Source organism: Varroa destructor, unplaced genomic scaffold (assembly GCF_002443255.2).
Source record: "Varroa destructor unplaced genomic scaffold, Vdes_3.0 BEIS01000004.1, whole genome shotgun sequence".
In the NCBI taxonomy this organism is placed as follows: Eukaryota; Metazoa; Arthropoda; class Arachnida; order Mesostigmata; family Varroidae; genus Varroa; species Varroa destructor.
The window spans coordinates 30,890,860-30,916,149 of NW_019211457.1; the positions used below are offsets into that span (position 1 = coordinate 30,890,860).

Consider the following 25,290-nt stretch of genomic DNA (forward strand, 5'->3'; position numbering starts at 1 on the left):
GAGAAAAAAGCATGTACACACTGATTTATCTTAATAGAAGAGTTAATTTTACTGTGTACGTGTGTTCATATCTTACTGTAATATAGACGATAGTTAAAAAAGCTTTATTGTTTTATATCGGAAGCAAAGATGCTCGCGTTTGTTAAACTTGAATCTTTCTCAAAATGACGGACTTCAGATTAACTTCAAACTTGCGGATAATCAAAAAGTCTTTCGGGTGGACCGCTCGTGGCTCAGATGATACAGTTATCTAGGTACCTAGATGTGAAAACAGATTATAGCAACTCCTTGCACGAATGAAATGATGAGTAACTGGAACAGAAGACAGCGGTTCCATTGCTGGTAGTACCATTGGGCTTGTATAATATCCACTATCCCTTAAGTAGGGGGGCTCCTTCAGACCGATTCTATCGAAGTTGAAACTGGGGCTGTCGATGATATTTTTAGCCTCCTCTGTGTTCTTGCACTCGCTACATTGTATCGTGTAAAGGCACTACGATAACTGTGTAATGCGACCAAACTCAAAAAAGATACATGCTACGCGTTGATGTGCTATTGTTGGTCTTGTCGAAAAACGTTCGCGGTTCCTCCATTTCTTCCTTTTTGTACATTGTAGTGAACTACTCTCTTCCCTCTGGATGATCTTGTCGGTACCTCTCGCTTCTTCCTTCACATCAAGCTCGAAAAAAAAGGCTCCTTAAACTCGATATACTACCTGTCGTAAAATGGTGGTCACTTAACGTGGCCCTCTAATTAATCTTCGATTCTCAAGTGCGAGGTGTTCCGCAGGCTGTGCCCTAGCTCAACAGCCATCGAAGACAGATTGCTTGGACCTTGCTCGAATGCGTGCGATCCACGTAGAACGTACAAATTAGCCAGCGGAGGGCGCATAGTGAATCTACCAGCGAATCAACTGGCCGTAGATTCGTCCAGGCCTAATTTGATCATTTCTTTCTTTAAATTCTCACCGACCCGTCCTGCCCATGATCCCTTAATCCAAAGATAGTCGATAGTGTTGTCGAGATCAGTAGTGGCAACGGCAGCTGGCGAGGCAGCAGCGCTCGGCAGTTGAAGTGGTTGAATCGCCAGTCGCATGAAGAGATGACTGGATTACCTTTGGGACATAGGACTAGAAACAGAACATTCACCATCTGAACGCAGGTCCAGGGCTTGGGACATCAATGAGGCTCAGGAGTCAAGAAACGCGATGGCGATGAGGCATTTGCAAGAACTAGGTTGCTTCGATGAAGGCTCTCTCAATAACGTGCATTACAATGCTGTGGCACTCTATGAAAGTGGAACAGGATTTTGTATCGGTAGATGACAAGAGCAAGCTGGCTTGAAGAGGAAAACACGGTAAAATGTGACTGGGAGCGGTGATCGAAGAGAAGCGTCGAGCGTATCAGGGGCTTAGGTGGCATAGAAATTCTAAATAGATAAAATCAATCAGCCAAGCAAACCGGCGGCTTGCCTTGCGGGGGTTACGTATAGAGAACTGGAGGGAAAAAAGAGTGGCAGAAATGACATGGGGGCCAATGACGGTGTCGCTGGTGATGAAATTGGCGGTGATGAGAGTTACTTAGTGGAGCGTAGAAGTCTGCCATGAGCGAACGATGAACCTATAATGCGGATTAGCAAAAACAGAAGTGACACTAAGCAAAGCAATCACGGGGTGACCCACAAGCACTCATCATTTCGTTTGAGTACCGTTTTATCATTTTAAATAAATTATGTGGACAGATTTGCTTTTTTGGTAGAGATGATAAACACATTCAGTATTTTTCTTTTGCTTAAGTTGCTATGCGTACGGATGCACTCAAAGTCAACCGCGGCATAGACTATTTTCCCGAAACTGTCTAACGCTACAGTTGACCGTGGCGTTGTACAGGCGATACGCCATTCGGTAAAGCAATACTAAGAAACTTATCTAACGTAGCAGGCTTGTTTTAATTCAAAGCTTGAATTGTTCAGATCTTGTGGGAACTACCGAGTAGCCATTAGAACAATTAACAAACGAGCAATAACAATTACGGAAATCATAAATGAGACTATGTCTCTGATCTACACTGACATTATCTTGGGCTGTATTGAATACCTTCAATGACTTTAATAGTGACGGCTCTTCTGAAAATGGAGCATTTCGTTACTGAGCGAACCTACTGCGGATGATTTCCTTAGCATGGTTATTAAGTTTTTTTGGTTATTATTTTTTTATTCTCTTTTGGCTACCGACAGCGTGACGCGTAAAATTATCCCATCCAATATTTATCGGTTCACTGATTGTTTACGTGTTTAAGCGGTTTATCAAAGGGCACTGGGTTGGGGTACCATTACAATTATTATTCAATGATCGAACAAATAACAGAATTCTATAGCTTAGAAACAAAGCTTCCCTCCGGGACGAAGAATGGTATCTCGTGCTCGTTTGTACGCACACCCGCGTTAGTGAAATGCTCACGAGCATGCTATAACGAAATACCAATACGTGAACGAAGCTGCCTTTCGGGTAGAGTCATACGGTGTGACGAAACAGAGATGTACGATAATCAATAAGCATAAAGTATGTGCTAAAGCTGGATACATCAAATCTAGTGAAGATGCTGGCTAGAGTGAATCTATGTGAAACTTGTTAGTGAGCTATAACTCACTACTAAGGTGAGGACGGATGCTCGACAGGTATATTCAGGTCTTTCTTGTCCAACCACCTTCGAGCTAACCCAGTTCGACTCGATCTAACCATAACATTCGTAACGTCATGAAACAGATTGTGTTCCGAGTCCTTGCGTCTAATATCACAAAATCGTTATCGTTAAATACGCAAATTGCAGGCCATCAATCACTCCATGAGCGGCATTGGCGACTTCACACCGAGAACCGGCGATAAACAGGAGGAATATTCAACATGGTCGCAACTTTGTCTCATCGTTATATTATTGATTCTCTAATGTCACGAATACTGCACTTCTCGCTGTTCGATTTAGCAAACTTTTCGTCCGCTAGCCACATTCGATAAATTAATATCACGATCAGCAGTTTGCCTCGATGATAATGTCGGGGTAACGTTTTTACCTACTAAAGTTAGAGACATTTACGGGTCTAGGTTCGTTTTGTGCTGGATAGACTGTATAGTCGGGAGAGCAGCAATGGCTAAGAAACACTTTCCGCTCTTCACGAACATGAACAGCTTCACCAACGGACAGATCAAGCGAAATTGACCTCCTCACAAATGGAAAACCATCAATGAGCTGAATACTGGACAGAGAGTTCAAATATCTACTTGACAGGTTTCATCGAGTCGATGTTAAGAAGTAACAACATCGAAGCTCCCACAGTTTCATCAAACAACGCTTCGACCCTTAGTGATCTAATGATAACAGGAATGAACGAGCGCATTTGCACCGATGTTAAAGACTCGCGCGATAAAAACCCCTCAGCAACCCCACTTTTGCACAGCCAGTTCCTCTAAAGCAGCTGTACTACGCAGCACTAGCAACAGTATCAGTACAATGCCTTAGCCGTAACAACGAACACGCAGTTTCCATATACGTCCATAGTTAACAGCAGGCTGTGGCCATAGTTTACGCTCATTCATAGCAAGCATAATGGCATCGTCACTACTACTACTGCACCACATCTGTATGGATAAAATTTAGAAGACGGGCAGCCTATGACGGCGCTGGTCGCTTTGCCATAAGCGTCGACGGATGAGCAAAGCGAAGGTTTATTGGTAGGACGATTGTGTAACAGATCATATGGTCATGGTGAATAATACAAGCGGTAAAAAAGGCCCTAGCCGTTAATAAATGCGATTACATAGTTTGACTGCATTGCCCCACCAGTAGAATTCAATCTGTGTGTCTCTCTGCCTGTGTGTGTATATATCGGTCGACTAGACAAAGTATGCTGACCAGGTAGGCTGCAAGTGCCTGTTAGTAAGCGGGGAGAGCTCAATCAGCGGTAAGTTTCTACGAGTTGGCGATAGATCCATGTACCATTCACTATCTATACCCACTGATAAGTCGGTCGTTTGTGTAAGCAGCTGTATTTCGTGTTTCCCACTTCCTCGAAAGGTGTTGATCTCTGGTTTGTTTCTGTTTCGGCGGTCAATGCCAATGTGAGCGATATTAGTCGCGAACTTAACCGTTGCTTAGGCTGTTGTATGGCACCTGTGATGGCTCATTATCGTATAGGCAAGTAAATAAGATGTTGGATCTTTTAGAGGAAGGCACTTGATTGGCTTGTCTCTTCATCTGACGGCGGTGAGGACCGGATAGCTAACAGTAGCTCCTATATATTTTGTTGATACTTCTGCTAACGATATCGTTGCTCTGCTTAGATTAAGCTGAGATTGAAAGAAGGGTGTTTTGTAGACACGTGGTCGTTCCTTATGTTTAGGATTATTCTCAAAAGCCCCTGTATAGACCTTTTTTTTTACTGCTTTGCCCCAACTAGTTATAAAACCATAAAACGAACTGAGCGGCAAGCAGCTCTAGTATTTAAAATACGTTTGAAGGGGCAACACAAAATGAGCAAGAAATCAATGGATCGATTGTAGAATACAGAGATATTCAGAGAACGAAGGCAAACGTATTTTCCAAATGATCACTGTTCAGTGTTATATGTTAGCTAAAGCCATTTGACTTAGAATTGCTATCTGAGGCCGTGCTGAATCAGTATGACGTTAAGGCTTTTTGTTACGAGTTTATCGTTGTAATTCTCTTCAGGTTGCCAAGTCAATAAGTGTTTGATTGTCCTTCTAAATAGCTTCTAAGACAAGTTGCGTTTTCCTTTCAACCTTCATTTCATTTTTTTTAGTTGATTTCATTACTTCGAAGCAACTCAGAGGTCTGGGCTGTTTGAGGTGCCCATTTCGTAGAATTCTTATGACCCATTTTTTTTTTATGTATTCCATTCATCACAAGAGCGAATTACGTTTGGTATAGCGTAGGCTGGACATCAAGTTCTCGGAATATAAATATATATTTTCGTCTTGTGTTTTTTATTTGCTTTAGCCAGGTAGCAATAGTGTGGGTAGCCATATTGCAGTGATAGCTTCACTGTCATCGCAAAGGTCCAAAGTGCCGTCCTTCTGAATATCACGAGACAAAAATACCGAAATGCAATTCTTGAGGCGGCTATGTTGTGTTTCCTCAAAACCTGGAGCTTGCACGTCTTTTATATGCAACACATGTTACTCCTCGCTCTCGATAATAAACACTTCTGTATCGGAAAAACTTTAATAAGTAGCAGGTATGTTCTTTAGCCATCGCTATGCGGAGCATCTAGCTGTCTTTTATACAAATGGCAACTGAATGATATTCCATTTTAACTTAATTATCTTGACTTAATACAATTTCGCTTACCGAAATATATCACGTGTATTCACCCATGGTGTACCCATTACGTTAGGCATCGATTATGTCGAACGTTAGTAAATGTACGACGTATATATGTTCATTCTTGTTTGTACATCTAGACAAAGGTGTAAAAAACAGCATTCGCGTCTCCATTCTCTTTGGTCCTGTCTTTGACCTCAAGCATTTCAAATTCGTTGTCTCGAGCGCCCGAAAAGAGACGCTACTTTCGAGTCAAATGAAAGATCATTTCGTGCACATATAGGGTGCGCGTATCTGACTTAGCTGTGACGACGGCCAAGAGTAGAGCCGACTAGATAGATGGTGGCGGGTGGGAAGTTGCGTGCGCAAGTTTTGTTACCGTTGTTTTGATTTGATTGCCCTTCAACGGCTGCTACACCTACCACTGCAGCTGCCACAGCGCCGACCAGCGCAGTCCGCCGGCCTTGGAAAGAAGTTTCCTCGCATGTTAGGGGCCATTCTGCGAGGAGCTTTCTTCCTTTCATCGACCTCTGTTTATTTTACTCTTTTACTCTCCACATGGCAGAACAAGAAGAAGCAGATTAGACAGCTGAGCCCTTGAGATGCACGCTAACACTATAGCATATGCCAGGAACGCTGTCAAACAAACGGAAGTCCCATCGTCTCTGGAACATCGCCTATTTTCATTTTGGAATAAACGCCTTGATGCGCAAGCGCTTATTCTTGCACTCAAGCACTTCTTTCAGCAGCACCAGTAGTAGAAACAAGATAAATCGTAACAACCATTGCATTCTGCAATTGCTACGTGGAATTAACGGACACACAACATCTTCGCCCGGCCTGGTCCAGTTCAGCCCAGCTGGGTCGGGCTTCAGAGATTAGTCTGTGCAAAAAAAGAAAGGCCATCATTTTCTAACGCCCTTACCTATCCTGCAACGTTTCCTCTACTGCATTTCACTCGATAGTAAAAACGTCTTTTTCCGTCTGCCATTGATGCGTTGCTAGTGATGGAAGTGGCCGAAATGGTTGAGGCAGAATAGGACACGGTCGACCTGGCTGACTCCCAGTACCAAGTCCTATTTGTTCCCTAAGGCCCTAGGCCGAATATCCGGACGTTTGAAATGTTCGAAATGTAGGTTGGTACGATAAATGGTATTTCGGAACAGTGCCATTCGTTTTATTCCCTTTTACATTCTCTAAGCGCACCTCCTCTCTAAGTTATGTAGTAACTGTTTTATTTTTTAACTCGCCGTTAGCCGGTATCCCATCTAAGCTGTATGAAGACCCACCCTTAAAATGACACCCACATGAGTGACAAGAAAACCGCTGCTAGAAAGGTCCGGCATGCAATACCAGGGGGTGCTAGTTTTTCAAATTTGCCTACTTTTCGTCAATATTGCATATATATAGTGACTATTTAGAGATCACAGTAGGCATCAGCAAAACCGGAACTTGTCCAATCTAGAAAATGCAGTCCGGGCACTTTGATCCTATCTAGGACTTGGCGACAGAACGAATTCCATTAACGAAAGACGTTCGATTGAGGCCAGATGTTCTCTTCGGGCTTCGTTCCCCCATCGGTGCTGCTACTCCGATGCTAAGGTAGCATCCGCTCGAATTGTAAGGATGACATAGATAGATCTACCCGTCTAGATTTATACATATTCGTTTTAGGCTGCGCCGGTTCTCTAACGATCTGTCTTACTACACGTGACTCTCCATCGCATGAGCAGCAATACGATCCAATCCGTCTTTGTGGGCAGTGCAAGGAACAGTCAATGATTTTCTCAATGCTATCAGATTAATGTTGCGGGGCATAAAACTGGCCGATAATCTTCTAGCTTACGGTTAGCTAAAAAGAAAGATAACCACCGGCGCCTGTGTCTATCTACATTCTACTTTTTGACGTTTGTGAGTAAAAGAATATGGCCGTATAGTTCGGTAGATAAGGCCATCTTCCTGCCACATGATATGTGACTTTGTCCAGAACTATCAAACGGATACTGGGTATTGACCCAGAAGGTGGCACAGAAAAAGGGCGTAGTAGACTTTCGTTTGGCGGCGGTAACCTATCTAACTCGAAAGAAAGCTAAGCAGAAGAGCGGGGAGACAATGTTTCGTTCTTCGAAAGATTGATTCGTTTATCTAAGGTTTCTGCTCACCTCTTGTCAGGCAATGGCAATTGTTTGTTTGTGTGCAGAAGGTTTTACGTAATCTGTGAATTTTTTCCTATTTAATCTGTAACAAGGTCGTACTTTACAGAAACAGCGAAGAGCATTTTTATGCTTGTCTTGCTACACAATAGCCGTGATAGTGACGTAGGGGACTCCTCCTAACTGAGGTAATTTCAGCTAATTCCTCAATTAATATTATTTTACATGATACTTGTAATAGCACATTTAATCATGTTTTTAGAATAGATGCCATATTTGCTATTGTAGTTGGTATTATCCATTGATTTCTCTGGTTTTAAGGACTGGCCCACCCAGGTCAATGAATAAGAACGAAGAAAAGCAAATAGATAGATACAGGTCGTATAATTTTGTGGAAGAAATCGGAAGCGTTAGAACTTTTATATATGAGGAAATAAATAATGAATGTAAGCGTACTTTGCCAAATAACTGCCTTTTGGTAAATCGAAGTCCAAACGAAACACGGAAAACGTATTGTAAGTGTCGAGGCACAAGGCTGGGTAGGTGAACTCGATATGACCCCTTACTGGATTTTACTGAAGTGAAAATAAAGAATACAGGTTATTTTTTACGACGTTACTATTCACACAAGTTCCTGTATTTTGCCGTAATAAATTGCTCAGTATTAAAGCACGCTCACTACCCATACCTGTCGGAGGCTCTGATGATTCAATATGCGACGTAGTTGCAGCACCGTACCAAAAAAAAAAGACGATTCTACGAAAAAAACTACACACGCTTTATAGATTGCTACATTGTTTATTGTACTTCCGAACATATCTCGAAATTTCATATTGCCCCATGTTACTGTATTGTTGCAAGTATTCGTTGTCTTAACGAGTGATCCGACAGGCCACGGATAGGACTGACATGCCACGATACCAAGCAGGTACATTTTTCTTTTTACAGAAAATACTGTGCCGGACTAACGTATGCGATAGCGACATTCACTATTTCTACCTTATTATTGTTATTTTGCCAACTTCTGGTTAGTCAGCGTAATCAGGCAAGATCGGAACGTGACAATGACTGCTAATGCCGTAAGGGCCTATAGCAAACGGTTGAAAGCGGCGTGTCTGGCAAATTCTAAATGCTAGTGTGGTTTTGTACTGTAGTACGCGTTTGTATGCCTTCATCTGGCTATGTCGTCAGATCGTTTGCCCAGTTCGATATCAACAGTGGCCGTCGCGACGCGCTGTCGTGGCTGTGGTCTCACCTGCGGAACTCAGCCAGCAGAGTAAACCGTCCGAACGTGCTGCAGTCGTTTGAAGCTGCTGCTATCTAGTCTGTAGTGAGCGTCAGGTGCTGTACTTCACTGTGTCAACCACCTCATTGTCGCTTCAGCATTGAAGTTTTGGCCGGTCGCGGACGCTAACGATGCGTTTGCGGCAATACTCAGACAAGAGCGAATCTACGCTTATTAGATCTTCTGAGCGTTGCTGTAACATTGCTAAGCAGCGACAACAACACTTCTTATGTGGTAAATATATCAAATCTGTTTATGGGGGACCTGCGCGACGTGGCCGATACTAATGGCGACGGATCTAAGCAAGTAGTCTAAATGTTCCCTGTATAGATCATAATAGAAGCGCGGTTTGTTTAACGCTAGCATAGATGACGATGTGTTGATCGCATGACGAAATCTAGCAGGATCATTGTAAACCTATTATATTGCGTATTGCAGCTAAGTGAAATACGTAGAGTGATAGGTTCTGAAGGTGAAGAACTGTCGATGCACCTAATAGGTCATAACGGCACAGCCATAAAAATTCAGGCAGACGATACTACTCTATATTGACACAGTGACTTTTCGTTGCAGGCGAATCTGCAGGATGACGTGAAAAGGAGCGTGACCGATAAGCAAAAATATACCTATAGTTGTTTTGCTCGTTAATGGACACGGCATCCTAACTCGTGGCACCTATTTTGAGTAAATCCAAAGAAAACTTCACAAGGCTTTTTGATTACGAACTTAAAATGAACTGAGCAGTTCATTATAATGAAGTGTAATATCAAGTAGAACTAGTGAAGGGAGATTCATCACGAGATATATGTTGACATTCAAGAGGATTACGCGTTATAATTGGAACCGTTCGTATTGTGTATTGAGGTGCAGTGTAGCGCTCACAAACAATTGTTTTTAATTATTTGGCCAACTCCTTCCAGACGTTTAGGGAAACTACCTAACAATGTTTACGGCGTTTTTAGCACGACTACCTGAACAATTAGCCAATCACGTTAGACTTGTTTTGATTGGAAAATTTCCATGTTTACTGCAGCGTATTTCATGTACCAGCCTAGAATAAGCACTGCTTCCGGGTTACGTTTCACCGTCGCACAATTAGTAACAGAGGTCATGATTTAACTTAGCGAAGATGACATTTTAAGGTTAAGTTTCATTGGCTTTTTCGTCGGGTGTGCAAAGCCCTCTTTATAAGATTATCTAACCACGGTACGTAAATGACTCGATATTCCCAATCCCAAAGGCAAATCGTTACGAAATGTTCAAGACATGCAGCTGCACAGGTATAAGGCAAGGTTTAATTTTTCTTACGTAAACGGTCAAGAAAAAGCATAAGACATAAATTTGATCTGGATTTCAGTCAGAAAAATTAACTTCAGAGAAGTTCGTGACAGACAAGTCTAGTTTAGTTAGATGGAGACATGCTATTACTACTATTGCATTTGTGTTCGATTTAGGAGGCAAGCTTAATTGGTGAATGTTTACTAAAAGATAACATAGAGATGCTCTGGGCAGATAAAGTTAGTTTCATGTGCTGTCAGGCACACTGTGCGAGGGCTAGTTGTATCTAACCGTCACCCTTAAATCTTTCGAGGTGCAGCATGCAAAATGAGGTTGAGAAGCAAGCCAGCCTAAGGTGCCATTCATTGGTTGATTTTCGCTAACTTGTTGCAAAGGGATCGCTAAAAGAATTGTTGCGGTCAGTAGCAGTCTGCGTTAGAATAGCTTCCTCCGGATGTAGTTCGGGCTGGGGGCAAGGTTGGTCCGTTCGCTTTGCCCCTGGGACGCCGTTGTCTTTTCTTTTTTGTGTTTTGTCGTTCTCGTATTTGGCCTGCACATAGTGCCGCTAACGAAGAGATCAGGCCAGTTAGGAACGCTGCTGGGGTATCATTTGACTACGCCGCTAGTATCCACCGATACGCTTTTCGAGTTGCTTCGCACGCAGAAGCAACACGTAGCTTCAGAACACAATGCCATTTTCCTCAATAGGCCAGCCCGGAAAGAGCAGTTGAAGCGGGTCCAGTGAAACGTTGAACTCAGAATTTCAACTGTTCGCTGGCTGTGATTGAGGCAAAGTTTGGGGAGGATGGGCTTTCGATGGTGAGTGTGGACAAGTGACCATCAGGAAGAGGAAATGTTCTGACGTTCTTTACGTCTAAGTAGATCGGCGCACGGGATCGGGAAGACAGCTTCTTGTTTTGGTTTGTGTAATCGAGTGAATTGTAGTCGTCAGTGTGTGGAAAGACATGTATTCTAGGCCAGATACCTCTCTACTCGGAGGAATGCTGCTAACGTATAAGCCACATAGGCGGAACAAACCAATCGTTATATTTCAGTAAAACACTAGCGACGGAGGCTTTAGGTTTTTACATAGTTTGAAGTTGTGTTGCACACGGCCCTCTTCAAGCAAAAAATCTTAGTCAATTCTTCAAACGCATTCAAAATTTTTTTTTTACAAAACAGTTTTAAATTAAGAAAAACGCTATCGTTGAACTTTACTGATGTGCCATACACTTGATGCGCTCAAAAATATGCCCCGAAGGTGCTAGAGATTCTAGAGAAATATTTCCACGCGGTGTTTGGCTGGACAGTCATTGAAGAGGAAGAAATCAAGCATCTTTTAAATGAAACAACTCAATGTCGTAATTGCTATCAACGTATGAGAACGAAATTTAGGGTAACTCGTTGATGCCAATTATTAAATTTGGCTATAGCATTAAAATCGGAGACGATTTTTCTGCGGTTAATGACACATCTAAAAACAATCTATCTTATTGGGTAGCTTCGATTGGATGCCAATGTCTAATCAATACTCGTCTTCAAAGTGGGCGTCCACAAAGACACCTAACAGAAACCGCCAAAACGGCTATTTTTTGGAGGTTTATGGGTGTGGGTGTCTATCAGGGGAATTGGAAACTCTAGTACCGTCGATTTTTCATGAAGATTGCCCGATGCAGACGGTGTATTCCATTTTACAAGCAGAGACTGAAGTGGACAGTTTTTTCGCGGAAGCGTGAGTAGCGATTTTAAATCTATTATATATCGGTAGAGACTTTTCGCTTATATATTATCGGTATACACACGCTTCTCATAGGGCGATGCGCATATTTGGATAGATAGAACCCGCCAGTTTGTAACAATTTGAAGGTACTGGCGAAGTTGCGCTACCTATTTCAACAATTTGTTACATCTATCGGTTAGCGTGGTACAGCAGACAAGCGTGCTCGCTCTAGAACGGCCTAGACTTCTATACTACCTGTTACGCTGTGGTGGTCACGGCGCCGTGAATTCACGCGAGCAAATGTGTACAACGCTCCCACCAAAAGCGATACGCAAGCTTCCTAATCTAAAAAAAAAGCAGCGATTCTTAGTTGATACGTAATATAACGCTTTGCCGTGGCGTCGAAGTAGCTGTGGTCATTGGGACGGCTAGCTTTCTTCGTATCGAACTTCTGACGAATATTAGATTCTCGTAAATGAGACCACAAATATTGGTACGACTATTCGGCCAGTTCGGTTCATTGTGCCGCTGTGCTGTCCAGCCAGCGTCCTTACGCTCTTGAGGATAGTCGGCAGGTCTAAAGGATACTTTTCCGCAGCTGGCTGAGTTCATTCTCGCCTTCCCTCTGTTTGTGTCCAGCCGACAGATACGACCCGACTTGATGCTCGTTCGATTCAGCGAGTCAACGTAGCAGAATTTTCCTGCTTTCTGCTAATGTGTGTCGTTCCTTCGCTTGTTCCAAGAACGGGTTTGAATATAGACAGAAGGGGGCTAAAGAGCGGAGTTGAAGTAAAAGGCAAACGATATGTTAGGCTTTTATGTAACGCTGAACAAGACCAAAACAGGACCCTCTGGGAAAAAGGAAAAACTATATCACTGCAGAACAGGTCGGTTAAACCTTTTGAGGATGCCTCGGTAGCTGCTCGTTAGGCGGTAGCGAACTTTTGAAAAAAACGAGAACCTCCATCTGAACCCCTTTTCCGCGACTGGTGAGTTTTTACGTTTCGCTGGCCAGCTTACTATTGCAGAAAAATAAGACATAAGTGTAAAAGATGACGATGATAGGGGCTTGCTAGGAAAACTATAATACAGTATAGACTTAGTGTCCTATCAAGGCGGAGGGATATTTAATCTTTTGTTCTCGAAGTTTTCATAGTTATAGGAAAATAAAGTGAAAAGGATATTTTTGTTAATAGCTAGTCGGATGTTCATGCTTATAGATAAACGACTCAGTCTAAGTAAACATCAAACAAATTTATGGTACAAGAAGACCAGAAAATGATAATTATCTCTGTTACATGACGGAGCCAATTTCAAGCGGAAGTTCAAAACCTTCAAATCGTCGGGGGAAGCCAGTCGTCTATTTACTCGCTAGGTGAGTGGTGGATCGAGTAAAAGAAAGCAATGCAAGTAAATCGCTTAGAGCAAAGTATGTTTACCTCATTTATTTATAGTATATTCTCCTAGGCATTACCCTACTGTTCCGTAAGTCCGTCCGAATTTCCCCAGATTTACATAAATCGGATCTTTAAACATCTCTAAAACAAAGTGTGTCGTCAATGTTGTGACGGTCTGAAATTCTGGATGATTGTGAATTCTTTACTGCGGTGTGCGATAGGTATTGGTAGTTTTCTACCATCAGTCTATATTTTCAAGTTTCGAGGTATGTCCACCCGAAAATTTCAAGGTGAAAGTTTTAAACCTCAATTCTCTTGACATTACAACTAGCCAGGCGCTTCCTTCGTCGTTTTGGAACAATCCCGTTTCAGTTTCGTTCGCTAATAGGATAGGATTACGTTTTTTCGAAGCATCGAGAGACAGGGCGGTAGATATATCCCTGGTCCATTATCTGCCGTGACAGGCTTTCGCTTGAAGTATAACAGTGGCCATACACTGCGAGATCGGACGCAGAGCCGCATAGAGCCGTTTACAAGGTGTGTGCTTTTATAGAAACGTCATACTGTCCAACGTTACGTCAAGCTGATGTAGCTCTCAAAGACATCTACCTTCTAGCTTTTGGTGGCTGTAGCTCGCTATCGGAGTAGCGTCACGCAACACGGGCGTCGCCATTTTCATTATATTATTTTCTATACGTTCATTATATGTTGCTGGTTCAGCAATAAAATTTGTAAGGAGGTGATGATAGAGAAGCAATATTACAGAACTTGTTTATCTACATCTGAATGGATGACGCCGAATCTTCCATCCAAAAAAATGCCCGAGCTGAACAAAAAATTCATTGTGAGCATTGTTCGCATTATTCAATATCTAGGGGACCTACAGTCGTGGGGGTATCTTATTGAGAATTGCAGAATACCCTAGGCAGGCAAATGCTTTTAAATTTTCAATATATCGCTTTACTATGTAACACACAATCAAAACAATAACTTCAAGCCGAAAGCCTAACGGTTCTGCTTTATTATAAAAGATCTGAATCGTTATTTATTGATTACCAATCAAATTTACATATGTTTGAAAACTATAGAAATTTTGTCTACAATATTTATCAAAGCATTTTCACGTGTTCTCTGATGTACCTGACCTTCTACAGGACATGGTGAAAGAGATTATCAAATAGCATTATCCAATACCGGGGGTATGCGTATGGGTAGGGGCAGTGAGCCGTGGAGAAAGATAACTTCTTCGGAGCCTAGCCTCGATACTGAAGAAGGCATGCTCGAATACTGATCATAAGGGTTGGAACCTTGCAGAACCTAAGATTATTCTATGATGACCTGATGGCTCATTCCGTAACAACGTCTGGCGCTAGCTAAACTAAAAGTTTCAAGTTGTACCTTCGGCACTGGATTACTGGATTACTTCGGCACTGGTTATTAAGGATTCCATAAAACGGCTGGCTTTCAGCACGCAACGAAGCATGTCTATGCCTGGATTTGAACCTAGACCATCGCGTGTTTCTAACATTAGCGGGAAAATATCATACTCATTAACCTATTATGGGAACGTATCGCGCTAACTGGGGCCGATTAATTGTAGAGAACTGACACAGGCAGAAAGACATAACGTTCTCTTGTTGTCCCGTAAATATAAAAAGTTTTCGTTAAATAATTTGAATCGACTCCTTTGGATGGCTTTCAGTTTGTTTGAACAATAGAACACTTCCTGGTATTGGCCTCAACGGAGTTACCTTGGTTCTTTTTTAAAGCCAGCAATAGTCACTTGTAATAGTGTGGTACGTTTCTCTTTTTAGTCAATCGGTTGTTTGTCCTTGAAATGTGGCACAGAGCAGTTACGGGAATTGTCCACCAGAAAAATAAGGCTCAGTACCGCTGTCTGAACAGGCTTACCTTTAGAGAAGGCTTCTGGCATGGACGAGCGGTCCTTTCTGGTGGTGGTCTTGTCTTTCTTGATCGAAAATGGTTGAAATCCCATTGAATGTTGGAAAAGGGTGTTAAGGCCAAGAGTCTTATTGAGCGGGTCATCCACATAATCCCGACAATGAAACCCCTCGCTCTACGTCTTCTTGCAGCGATCTCTAAAGCTCATTTTCCATGAGGATCGTAGAAATGAAGCCGGAACGTTACGGGGATTCGATTAAAAGCGTGTAATTATTAACGAGTGTTCTTCTAAAAATAAAAGAGAAAAAGCTATTTTTTAGCTTTCGCAGTGGAATAGTCAGTCGGTCCAGCTGTGACTGGACATTCCTATCTGTCTTTTTACGCATAGAAAAAGAGACACGGTAACTAGATGACTCTTGCCGTGGGTAACGAGAATACCCCGCCTATTTAAGGATTCATTTGATACCTACTATATGAAGATGCCAAGGCCGCGGCCAGCTTCGGATATTAAGCGATGATAAAGACAACATTTGACAGCCAGTGTTCGTGCAGTATTTTCAATATTAGTACCATAAAATATGACTGGATACACATCTCAATAATTATGAATCTCGACGAATCTAATGAAATCTAGAATAAAACGGATCACCAGATCAGTAATTCATAATCCGTTTTCATGAAGAATTTCTAACTAGGTCTCTAACTTGACCTGTGGAAGACAATTTTCGTAGAAATATCTCTACTTATACTGAAACTTGATTTGTGTAAATTTATGCAAGATTCGATCACGAAGTCATTTAAGCTTACCCAAGCCTGTGCTAGAACATGCTCATCCTTCAGTGTGACATGCATGGCTTTTTTGCTCACCCGTTTATTCGGATGGACACAGGTGGTAACACATATACAAACATTTACCAAGTTGCAGCCGACGTAGGACAGCTTTTTTCTTACGTGCGTTTTCGTATATCGTAACCTTGAAAATTCCTTCTTGTTACTTCACTTTCATTTTTTTTGCGTTATTTTTCTCTACTGCTACCAGCAGCCTGTTTTTGTATTTCCTTTCATATGTCATTCTGACTCGCTCCGGGTAAGGGAAATGTGTTAAATAGTGCGTAAGCTACAGCAAGAGAAGGTATCTGCCTGCTTACCTACCTACATATCCGTCTGCCACCGCTTATCTCGTCAGCGTATGGCCCGAATCTATTATTTGATGTTAACTGCTTAGGGAGATTTCCTCAGGGAACCCCTTCGCATCGATTTGGGTCGCTTTTCGAGGTAAGAAGACTTGTAAGACATCTCGATCTGAAAGCTGACAGCGTTTATCCAAATTATCTGACTCTGATCGAACTAGGACGTATTCATGAAATCGTTAACGACGAATTTTATTGGGTGTCTGTAGTTAATGCTGGCGATTTGGCTGACCTAAATGTCGTTGAACGGGGAATGCGAACGTACTCGATGAATCCCTGTGAATCTTCTTCTTCCGCTGTTCTCCGACAGTGCTATTCGCCGTAGTAAGCGTTCGGCTTGGTTTCTGTCTTCTTGTTTCTATGGCAGCTATGAGCGACCGCATATATCTATTTATAGCTCTAGGGTGTACATCGCATTTTACGACATAGTCCATCGAACATCGTCCATTCTTAGTGGAAGCGAGAGACTGTATTCACGGATCGGCCTTGAGTGAGTGAAGTTGGCTTCAGTCGATGGCGGCCTTGGTCTACCAAAATGAGTTCGTCGATGTGCGCGACAGTCCCGCTGTAGATAAAGGTTGGCTATGGGTTGAGTATAATGGTAACGACCCCGCCTATTTCGATATCGGCAACATCAATATTACGACACGGGATCTAGACATTCTGGCTTGGACCGGACTGGCCGATATAACAGGGTACCAACTAGGACCTGTGGGAAAGACAACACCAAAAAATTGCGCTCATAGATGCACCTAAAGCTTCTACGCGGAAAAAGCGAAATCATTTAAAACTCAGGGGGTACAGTTGGTACCGATGAAACGACCCTTTAGCCGACTGATCTGGTGAAAAGGTACGAGGAGATCGAAGAGAATCACTCCAATTAAACAATTCAATATGGAAAAGAGAATCGAAGAGGGCCCCTGTGTTCAAGGCTACGGTCGAAAGCTGAAATAAGTAAGACTTAGGAATCGATTGGCGGGAAGAGGCAGCAGAAGAACAGGGAAGACCGACGCTTCAAAGCACGGTTCCGCAAATGGGGCAGGATAAGAGATCAGAAATCGGTCTAGAAAGGTAGGTGTTTACAATTTGGCAGTGTCTGTTTGACTTTCCATCCGGAAATCACCTACTTTATTATGCTCCTGTGAGGTTTGCTAAAAACAAAAGTAATAGTTCGGAAAAGGTACGCTTGTCGGAGAGACTACCGCTTTGAGAACTGATAGTTGTATGTATAACCTGGGAAATTTAGCTGAGACGTGTAGGGGGGAATGAGGCTCGGCTAAGAGAAGAAACAGCCAATGATATGGCGGTGATTAGTGGCCAAATTCCCTTTAATTCCTACCGATCACTAATAGTCAACTAAGATAGATAGCGGCGGTAAGATTCCGACCCGGACACACAAGGTGCGAAAACGAAATTGTAATGAGCTATGCGTGCGAGCCTATGGCCTATCTTTTACGCGCAAACTGATTCGGGTGTTGTAATGATGAGACCGCGATCGTACGATCACTTTCTAATTGATGCAGGGATAGTTTGTTAGCTGGTTCGTTCATTCGCGCTTGTAGGAACCATTCAATGTAATGTTATTTGTTTCGAGCGCAAGGATTTTAAGACCTTGTATGCAGTATCACAACAGTAGCATCATTATCAATATTCGGAAGGAAAATCGTTGATGCCGCCAGATGGCAATAGATCTACAACATTCAAGGTCCTATGTATATGCAGTAAAACGAAATGTACAAGTCGCGACTTGCGTACAGGCGTGTGATACCTAATGCACAAAACAGGGAAGCATTCTCGTCTTACCCCCAAAATATTCGGCCCGCCGTAAACGTGGGCAGAGTTCCAACTGTTGCGCAGAGGTGATTCGTAGGCAGATTTGCCAGTTAATTGTGTTTTTGGCAAACTTTGACATTTTTTTGTCACCGTAATTAAAAGTTTGATTTAGGTATTCCATTATTATACAGTGATTCGAGCAATATCATATTGTGTTGTGGATTAAATGGGGGCTATCAACAGGGGGCCGAGTGAACGGATGGTGGTACAGTAACGGAACGGCCACTGTATTTAGAATGTATGTTGATTTTACGTTGGCTGTGCACCTTTTGTTCCTTTGATAAGGTACATTGAAGGCCAATCGCATTTGTCGAGTGCCGGGACAGAAAAGGGCATTGGGATCAAAGTTCGATTGCAATGAAACGGGAAGTAGTTGTGTAACGCGTCCTTTAGAGCCTTAGGCGCACATCCATGACAAAGCGTATTGCTAATTGTTTCTTCAAAATGGTACTGTGGTGCTTATCGCTTTGTAGATACTTGCTTATTGTTCACCTACGAATTATGGTATCTGATCCAAAGTGTAGCGTAAACGGATATGCAAGATTCGAATAGGACATGTTCATATTCGAGCCGCAGTATTTCGAATCGAGTGTTAGTCGAACAGGTAGGGAAACAAAATGTCATACGATTGAAGAACGTTTCGACCGTTGATTCTTTTCCGGAATTCATGGATCAAATGGGCTAGAAAAAACGTAATGTCTCGTACAACCATTCGCGCTGCCTCGGTATTGGTTAATGGTTGCTCTGTGACCTGTGCCTAATCCGCTGCATTCGCCAAATTTTAGGAAGGTTATTTTTCACACTCTCGTAGAAGAACTTTGAAGTTCCTTTTGTTTAACGGTTTTTGTTACACTTAAGTTTACTTTGCTAACTATGAATCTGTCAATCCGTTTTTGTTACTGAGAATTGTGACACAAATCATATAACCGATACAACTAGAACAACCAATAATGCGGAGGCTTATGCAAGTTTCGCTCGTCTTTATCGGGTTCGCTGGCTAGAACCTCGGTCAAACTTGGTCTCTAGCTAGAAGAAGTGAATCGCAGAAGTTGGAAGGTTGCACTATGTATTTGCGGTCGCCGAATGTACTTGCGAACAGATTGTCTTAATTAATGGTGCAATAGGAAGTTTTGCTATATGAATGGGTATTGAACTTCGTGTTAAACCCGACGCAGACTTTTCTTACTTCAATAATCAGTGTTCGTATTTTTGGTAGATCACGATTTAGCCTTTTTGTGCTCGTTCCGGGTCGAAGGTCAAAAGCAACACGGCGCTCGTGTCCAGTAGCACTCTAGCTGGCTTGTTTTAATTTGATACCATTGGAAACACAGAATTTGTCACCAGAGATTTCCGTACGGCAGCAGGGGAAATACATTGGGGGTAAAAGGTTTCGGAAAAGAACGAACGAAGGCTGTATGCTTGTAGGTTAGGCTTCAACCGAGAACGCCATGGGAAGCGTTGCCAATAGGTTCGACGATGTGGCTGGCCCTTCCTTCCGCATGAGCGGAAGTCGTGTCTCTAAGGGCTTCGTACGGTGTAGGAGCGCTGTATAGGTTTTTGAATTCCAAACTAGACATCTCCTTGCTTCTATTTCGGAGAAATAAATAAAGGGGCCAAGCGACGAACTGGCAGGATGATGTGGGCGGTTTGAATATTTTGAATCATTGTAACGGCAGTGGGCCGGCCCGATACCCTCTTTTGCTGCGTGTATCGCTGTCACTGATTATATTGCTAATTGTGTGTTTTGATCACGTTGCAACATTGATAAATCTTCGGTAAATGGTTACACTTCTTGGCGGTGTCTGCCGCCAAGGAATTATCAAACACGGAGCTCACAATCGTAATTGAAATTATGATACGCACCTTTGACTGTTTTGCAATAAAGATCAGTGATGACTTTTTTTGATAGGCCAAAGATTTTGCAAGTATTTTTTCCTATAAATAAAAAAAACCGACTTTCGTCTTTAATGTGCACCAGAAATCTTACCTGCATTCATTGCCACTGCCCTACAGGACCGTGGGTCAATGTGTCCTGTAGAAGCTTTGAACTGATCGTCGCGCTTCACTACCGTCCTTTGCCGGGCGCAACAACTTTTGTTTCGGTGTCAGACGAATGAGTGCATAACGCCATAAAGTACAACGGACAGAGTGAGCGAAACCGTTATTGCAGGTGAGAAACTGATCATGGGCAGGTGTACGGTCGATGTGTGCATCGCTGTTGTAATCAATCCGCTATGCATGATCATGCACCCCCCTTTATGCTGACAGCGTTACCCATAAGAGAACTATAGCCCGAGGCATACGATTTTTTTTGTCTCGGCAAAATGTCAGCCGAAACATCAGGAGCAATAGCAGCGAACGCAATCCTGTTAGGTGTCCCGCGTAGCGGATGCCTGGGGATGGTCGTACATATGTTTCTTTTTAGCCTGTTTTTTCGTTTTTGCCATTATTACAATGACTTGGATAGAGAGAAGAGTCGTGTGTCGTCGTTGTTGAAACTGCAGTGTACACGCTAGGCAAAAATGGCATGTATATTCATGGCATATGTACACAGTGGATCTCGTTTCAATACCGACAATGAGTGCTAACAAGAATACCTGAGAAAATTCTACGCTACTTTTTGCTCATGTTATTAAGACGTTATATATATATATATATATATATGAGGGTTATAAGAGTTATAGAGACAACTCGCATATACATATATAATTGAGTTTACAAGGTTATATAAAGAAAGAATAGCGGTTGTCTATATGTTTTCTGCAAAATTAAAAAAAATTGCCCAAAAGTAATAACGCATTACATTTTTTATTTATGACAGTACTAAGTGTCAGACGATATTTCCAGTTGATTCCAAACGAATGTAATGTACATACAGCTCGCACGAAGAAAAGTCTTGTATTGGATCCTTTAGTGATTATAGTCCGTAAATCGGAATTGTAAATGGGAACACTAAACTTTTTCGTACTTATTCGGAAAAAATCGGATACTCTACGAAAGATCATGAATTAGCCGCTTTCATTTGCCGTATGGACTGAAATTTCAAAGGTCACTGTTCCGCCTGTCTATGACACCAGGCCGCACGTAGGGCAGGAACTTCATAGCTTGTTTGACTCCTTTGCCCTCACCATTCACTTGACAGTTCACGATTGGTTAAAAATAATTTGGCCTGCCATAGCGGACCTGCCATAGCGTGTTCTACGGTGAAATGCATTTCATAAGCGAAGGGCATGCACGCTGTGCGTCGGAAGAGCCTTGAAGCTAATAGCCCCGTAGTTGACAGTATTACAAAGAGATTGGTCCTACACCGCCTCGCCCTTGATCGACAGGAAGGCCACGCTGATCAAAATCCCATTTAAAGTAATTTAGTGTATTGGATCTGCCATTTCTCTTCTTGTTCCTTGTCGAATCAGGCTGACGATGTGTCGTAATGTGGATGCCACTCTTGCAGATAGAATACGCGATGTTTTTCTAGGATTAGAGATGGTAATATCTAGTCTCAGCAGCAATAGAGACATTACCACATTTTAACAACCTTTATCTGTGCAGTAGAAGGTAAAGTAATTAGCAGAGAGTTGAATAATAATGAAACGTTTGTATATCTGTATTAATGAGGAGTGATTTATTTGAATTAATTGTTTACTTTTAAGGCTATTTATGACCATATATTGCGAAAGGCGCTCTATATTATATACAATTATGATTCGCTAAGGCACCAAGCAACACAGTGACGTTATAGTCCTTAAAAAATGTATAGGTTAGCAAGCTTTAGATTGGACTCGAAATAAGTTGTTTTTGCCGTCGTGATGACTCAAAAATTCAGACCGTCACTGGCTGGCGAAATGGTTGACTCATCCTCCAGTTCTGGCACTGCACCGAGTTGTTCCACATACGTTTAACGGAAAATCCGTACGTCAAGTGTGTGACGTTGCAACGTTTTTTTTTTCGGGTAATTGGAAATATAGCAATTGTTATCCTATCTGGAGGCGTCGAGACACACAATGAAACCATGCTATAACCATTATGCTTACATTATTGTATACTGAACACAGAATATTAAACAGGTGAAGCATTGTGATCTAAACATGAACTCAATGACATTTTTTAATAATATTCTTTGATTGGGTCCCTTCAATGGGCCCATGATCGATTTAATACTATGTTTACAGAATGAACAAGTGAAGTTCTTCTACGAGGACAGCGGGTCCTTACTTTCATCATGGTCACTTCTGATGAATGTCGTACCTTAAGCGATCGCTTAAATGGTAGGCGAGTCCATTATGTTGGGCAATTATTTCGATTCTATTTCTAACTAACTTTTTTCTATCATTCTACTGTCATATTTAGAATTAGAACCGAGCGAATGTGGACATTGCTTTGTGCCCCACCCCGGGCAAAACTCGATATCTAGGAAAAAGCTGCAACCTTTTCTACTTTACGTGATAAATCTGTGTCCAATAAAGGCTCCAATATATAAGGCATTTAACAATGAAAGGTACCATGGAAACGGTCGTAGGAGCATGAGATTTCTCGCTTTTGTTATGTTCTCGCCTATCAGAGTGACGTTTTTGATCCCTTGAAGTGGCACTGAGTGCCGTCGGTTTTTGAGTGACTTCGGAAATTAACGAAAGGAGAAACACAGAAACGATCAAAGTGAAGGGCTTTGCCTCTTATGTGTAGAACGTGCAACGTACCTACGTTTTCGAAATAACGCGAAAGCAAACTCTGTAAACATTGTTAGCAAAGTATTTAATATGACTCGACGCAAGGTTTGGGAAGGACATACTGGCTGAGTGGCGAATTGCAGTGCGGGGTAATAGGGAATGATTGTACCGGGAAGTTTGGCAGGAGACAGAAAGTGGTTTCAGGGAGTACAGACTAAGACAGATTGCTTTTCCTTTCTAGAAGTGGTACTTCCTCGCAAAGAAATGATAGTTTTAGAGAAAATGGGAAAGACTCACTAGTGGCCGAAAGCGATTTGTGAGGCAGGCCTGGTGCTCTAGGCATTGATCTCTTACGGATAAAATCACAAAAAGTGTAAATCAAAAGACAAACAGAAGGGTCGAGGTGAAACGAAGGAAAAGAACACAGGATATACATAACGTAACATATAATAAGAATAAGGAGAACTGGACAGTTTTTGGCGATCCGCCAATTTGACATATGTATACGAAGTAGAAAATCGAATAAAAAAATGGTGCATAAACATTGCTCCCAATTTATCCCAAACACTAATAGGACGTCCGGTAATCAACTGGGATACAATTTGCCCGGTTTCTTATCGTAGTGGGTCTGTATTGGTCCGCTACTTTTGGTGTCAGAAAAATTCCGATTCATTCTGCAACAGAGCTATAATGGGAGCGAGAAGTTTGTCTTTGGAATACGAGCCGTGATTAACTCAAATGTGTTCGATTTCTAATTTGAAATCGGCAGCCCGCGTTATCGCTAGTCCCGACGCGACCGTCAAAGAATTCGAAAAAAAGGAATCCGTAAGAAGGATTTCGTGGACAAAATAAGAAAATGTATCAAAATGGAGCGAAAAGTGAAAGTTTAGCGGACTTTTTGTGGTGGAACTAACGGAAGTTCCGAAATTTAGGTCCGCTTGATCTTTCATATTTGGCGCGCTTAAGCGAGACGTCAATTAGCGTATACGTGTTAAAACCGAGTTTCTCACGGTTACTTACGAAGCTGGTCGCGGATTTGTGGAATAGAGTATTGAAAACAACCTTAGAGTATTCTAAGCGCCGAATCGTAGCCGTTGTCGTAGTAAGTGGAGATGAAATCGAATTAACGTTTCGTAATGTATAAGCCTTGGCTTATAAGAATAATTTTAATTAACAGAACAGTAAATGTTTAGGTTAATTGGGTAAGCACTAGATTTATTTAAACAATGTTGTGCAAATTACCGTTTGTATATGTTGACTTTTCCAAGTGTGCCTATACAGGATTTAGGCGCTTATGCGAGATCTAACGACCCTTGCGCTATGGCCTATGAATACATATTGAAGGAGGAACTCTCTTGGGAATGAAATGCTTTTTTCTATCGTGCCTGGGAAAAAAAAGCTCGTTTTGCCCAGAGCGAACTTTGTTCAGTAAGTAAACATGAGTAATAACAAAATAGGTGACATTAAACATATTCAATAGGAATTATGAATACTTTTCTAATGAAGCCGATTACGACACAACAAACAGTCATCTATCTTATTAGCTACAACGAAACTAGATGTTCTCGTCACTTCCATATCTACATGGGCACTGATCGGGCACTATTTATCCTATTGTATAGGACTTATGCAATTCAAAATCCTATACAATAGGACGATGATCTTGCCACAACGGAACGTAGGGTTAAACTAGTTATCGTTGATTTAGAACAAACGAGAAAAATAGACATGCACGGAATACAAAAACAGGATACAAGTATTGTAGCAAATGAACAACCGCTTTGGCCGGTACCAGCTACTCAGCTTGAGTAATGCCTTTTGATCTCTACGAAGAAAAATTTAACAAAAAGATTCTACTTTTTTTCCCCCCTATATATAGGTACGCAGCGACTGACAGGCCATGGTACCCCATAAATATGCATTATAGGCGATAAATTGCTACTGCACCAAATACAACTAAAAAAAAATTGTTAGATTTTTTTTATGCACAGTGCGTATTGCAATATTAATGCTAGAACATCTACTACACTACGTTGTTTCCTTCCAACCGCAATGCACCCTTAAATCACAAATTTGATGCGCGTAGCTTGAAGCCCTGACGACAACGCAAGAGCTCGCCCAACAAAACAAACAAAGCAATACAGAAGCCTCATAGACTCACATGATAAAAGTATATACAAGTTTCAGCCTGCTGCGGCTCTCATGTTATAGTGGTATCGTGTGCTATATCTTCATGATTTATATTTATGGATGCGTGCTTTCATTGCCTACTAGCCAGACTATTCTAAATATTACCTACTTTTTAAAATGCACGTAGGTAGTATCCTAGCTCGCCACTCTCATTATGTACGATAGCTCTATTGCCACATTCTATATGCACGTGGTACTGATGAATAAATGAACCTTTGCTTGGTTTTTGTTTCCTTCTATTGACCGCCTTCTATCAAAGGATAAGGTCTAGTCTCTCCTACTTTCCGTCATCCTGACTCTTGACTATCCATAGGTTCGGCAGTGCTGTTTTTGTTCTTCTTG

The 25,290-nt window shown here is 42.0% G+C and overlaps 1 protein-coding gene across 5 annotated transcripts in view; it reads left to right on the forward strand.

Moving 5' to 3' along the window:
• The window catches only part of Crk (Crk proto-oncogene, adaptor protein), an 81,503-nt gene that overhangs the window by 21,410 nt on the left and 34,803 nt on the right, over positions 1-25,290 (forward strand). The window contains exon 1 of one of the 5 annotated variants that reach the window (XM_086987692.1): positions 9,565-9,638. The exons of 2 other annotated variants lie outside the window; for them this stretch is intronic. In XM_086987692.1, the coding sequence (XP_086843818.1) occupies positions 9,580-9,638 (59 nt within the window). In that variant the 5' untranslated portion in view covers positions 9,565-9,579. Of the gene's footprint in view, positions 1-9,564; positions 9,639-13,055; positions 13,148-17,279; positions 17,333-25,290 lie in introns of those variants that run through there. 2 more of the 5 variants (XM_022805750.2, XM_022805751.2) reach the window with 2 other exon arrangements.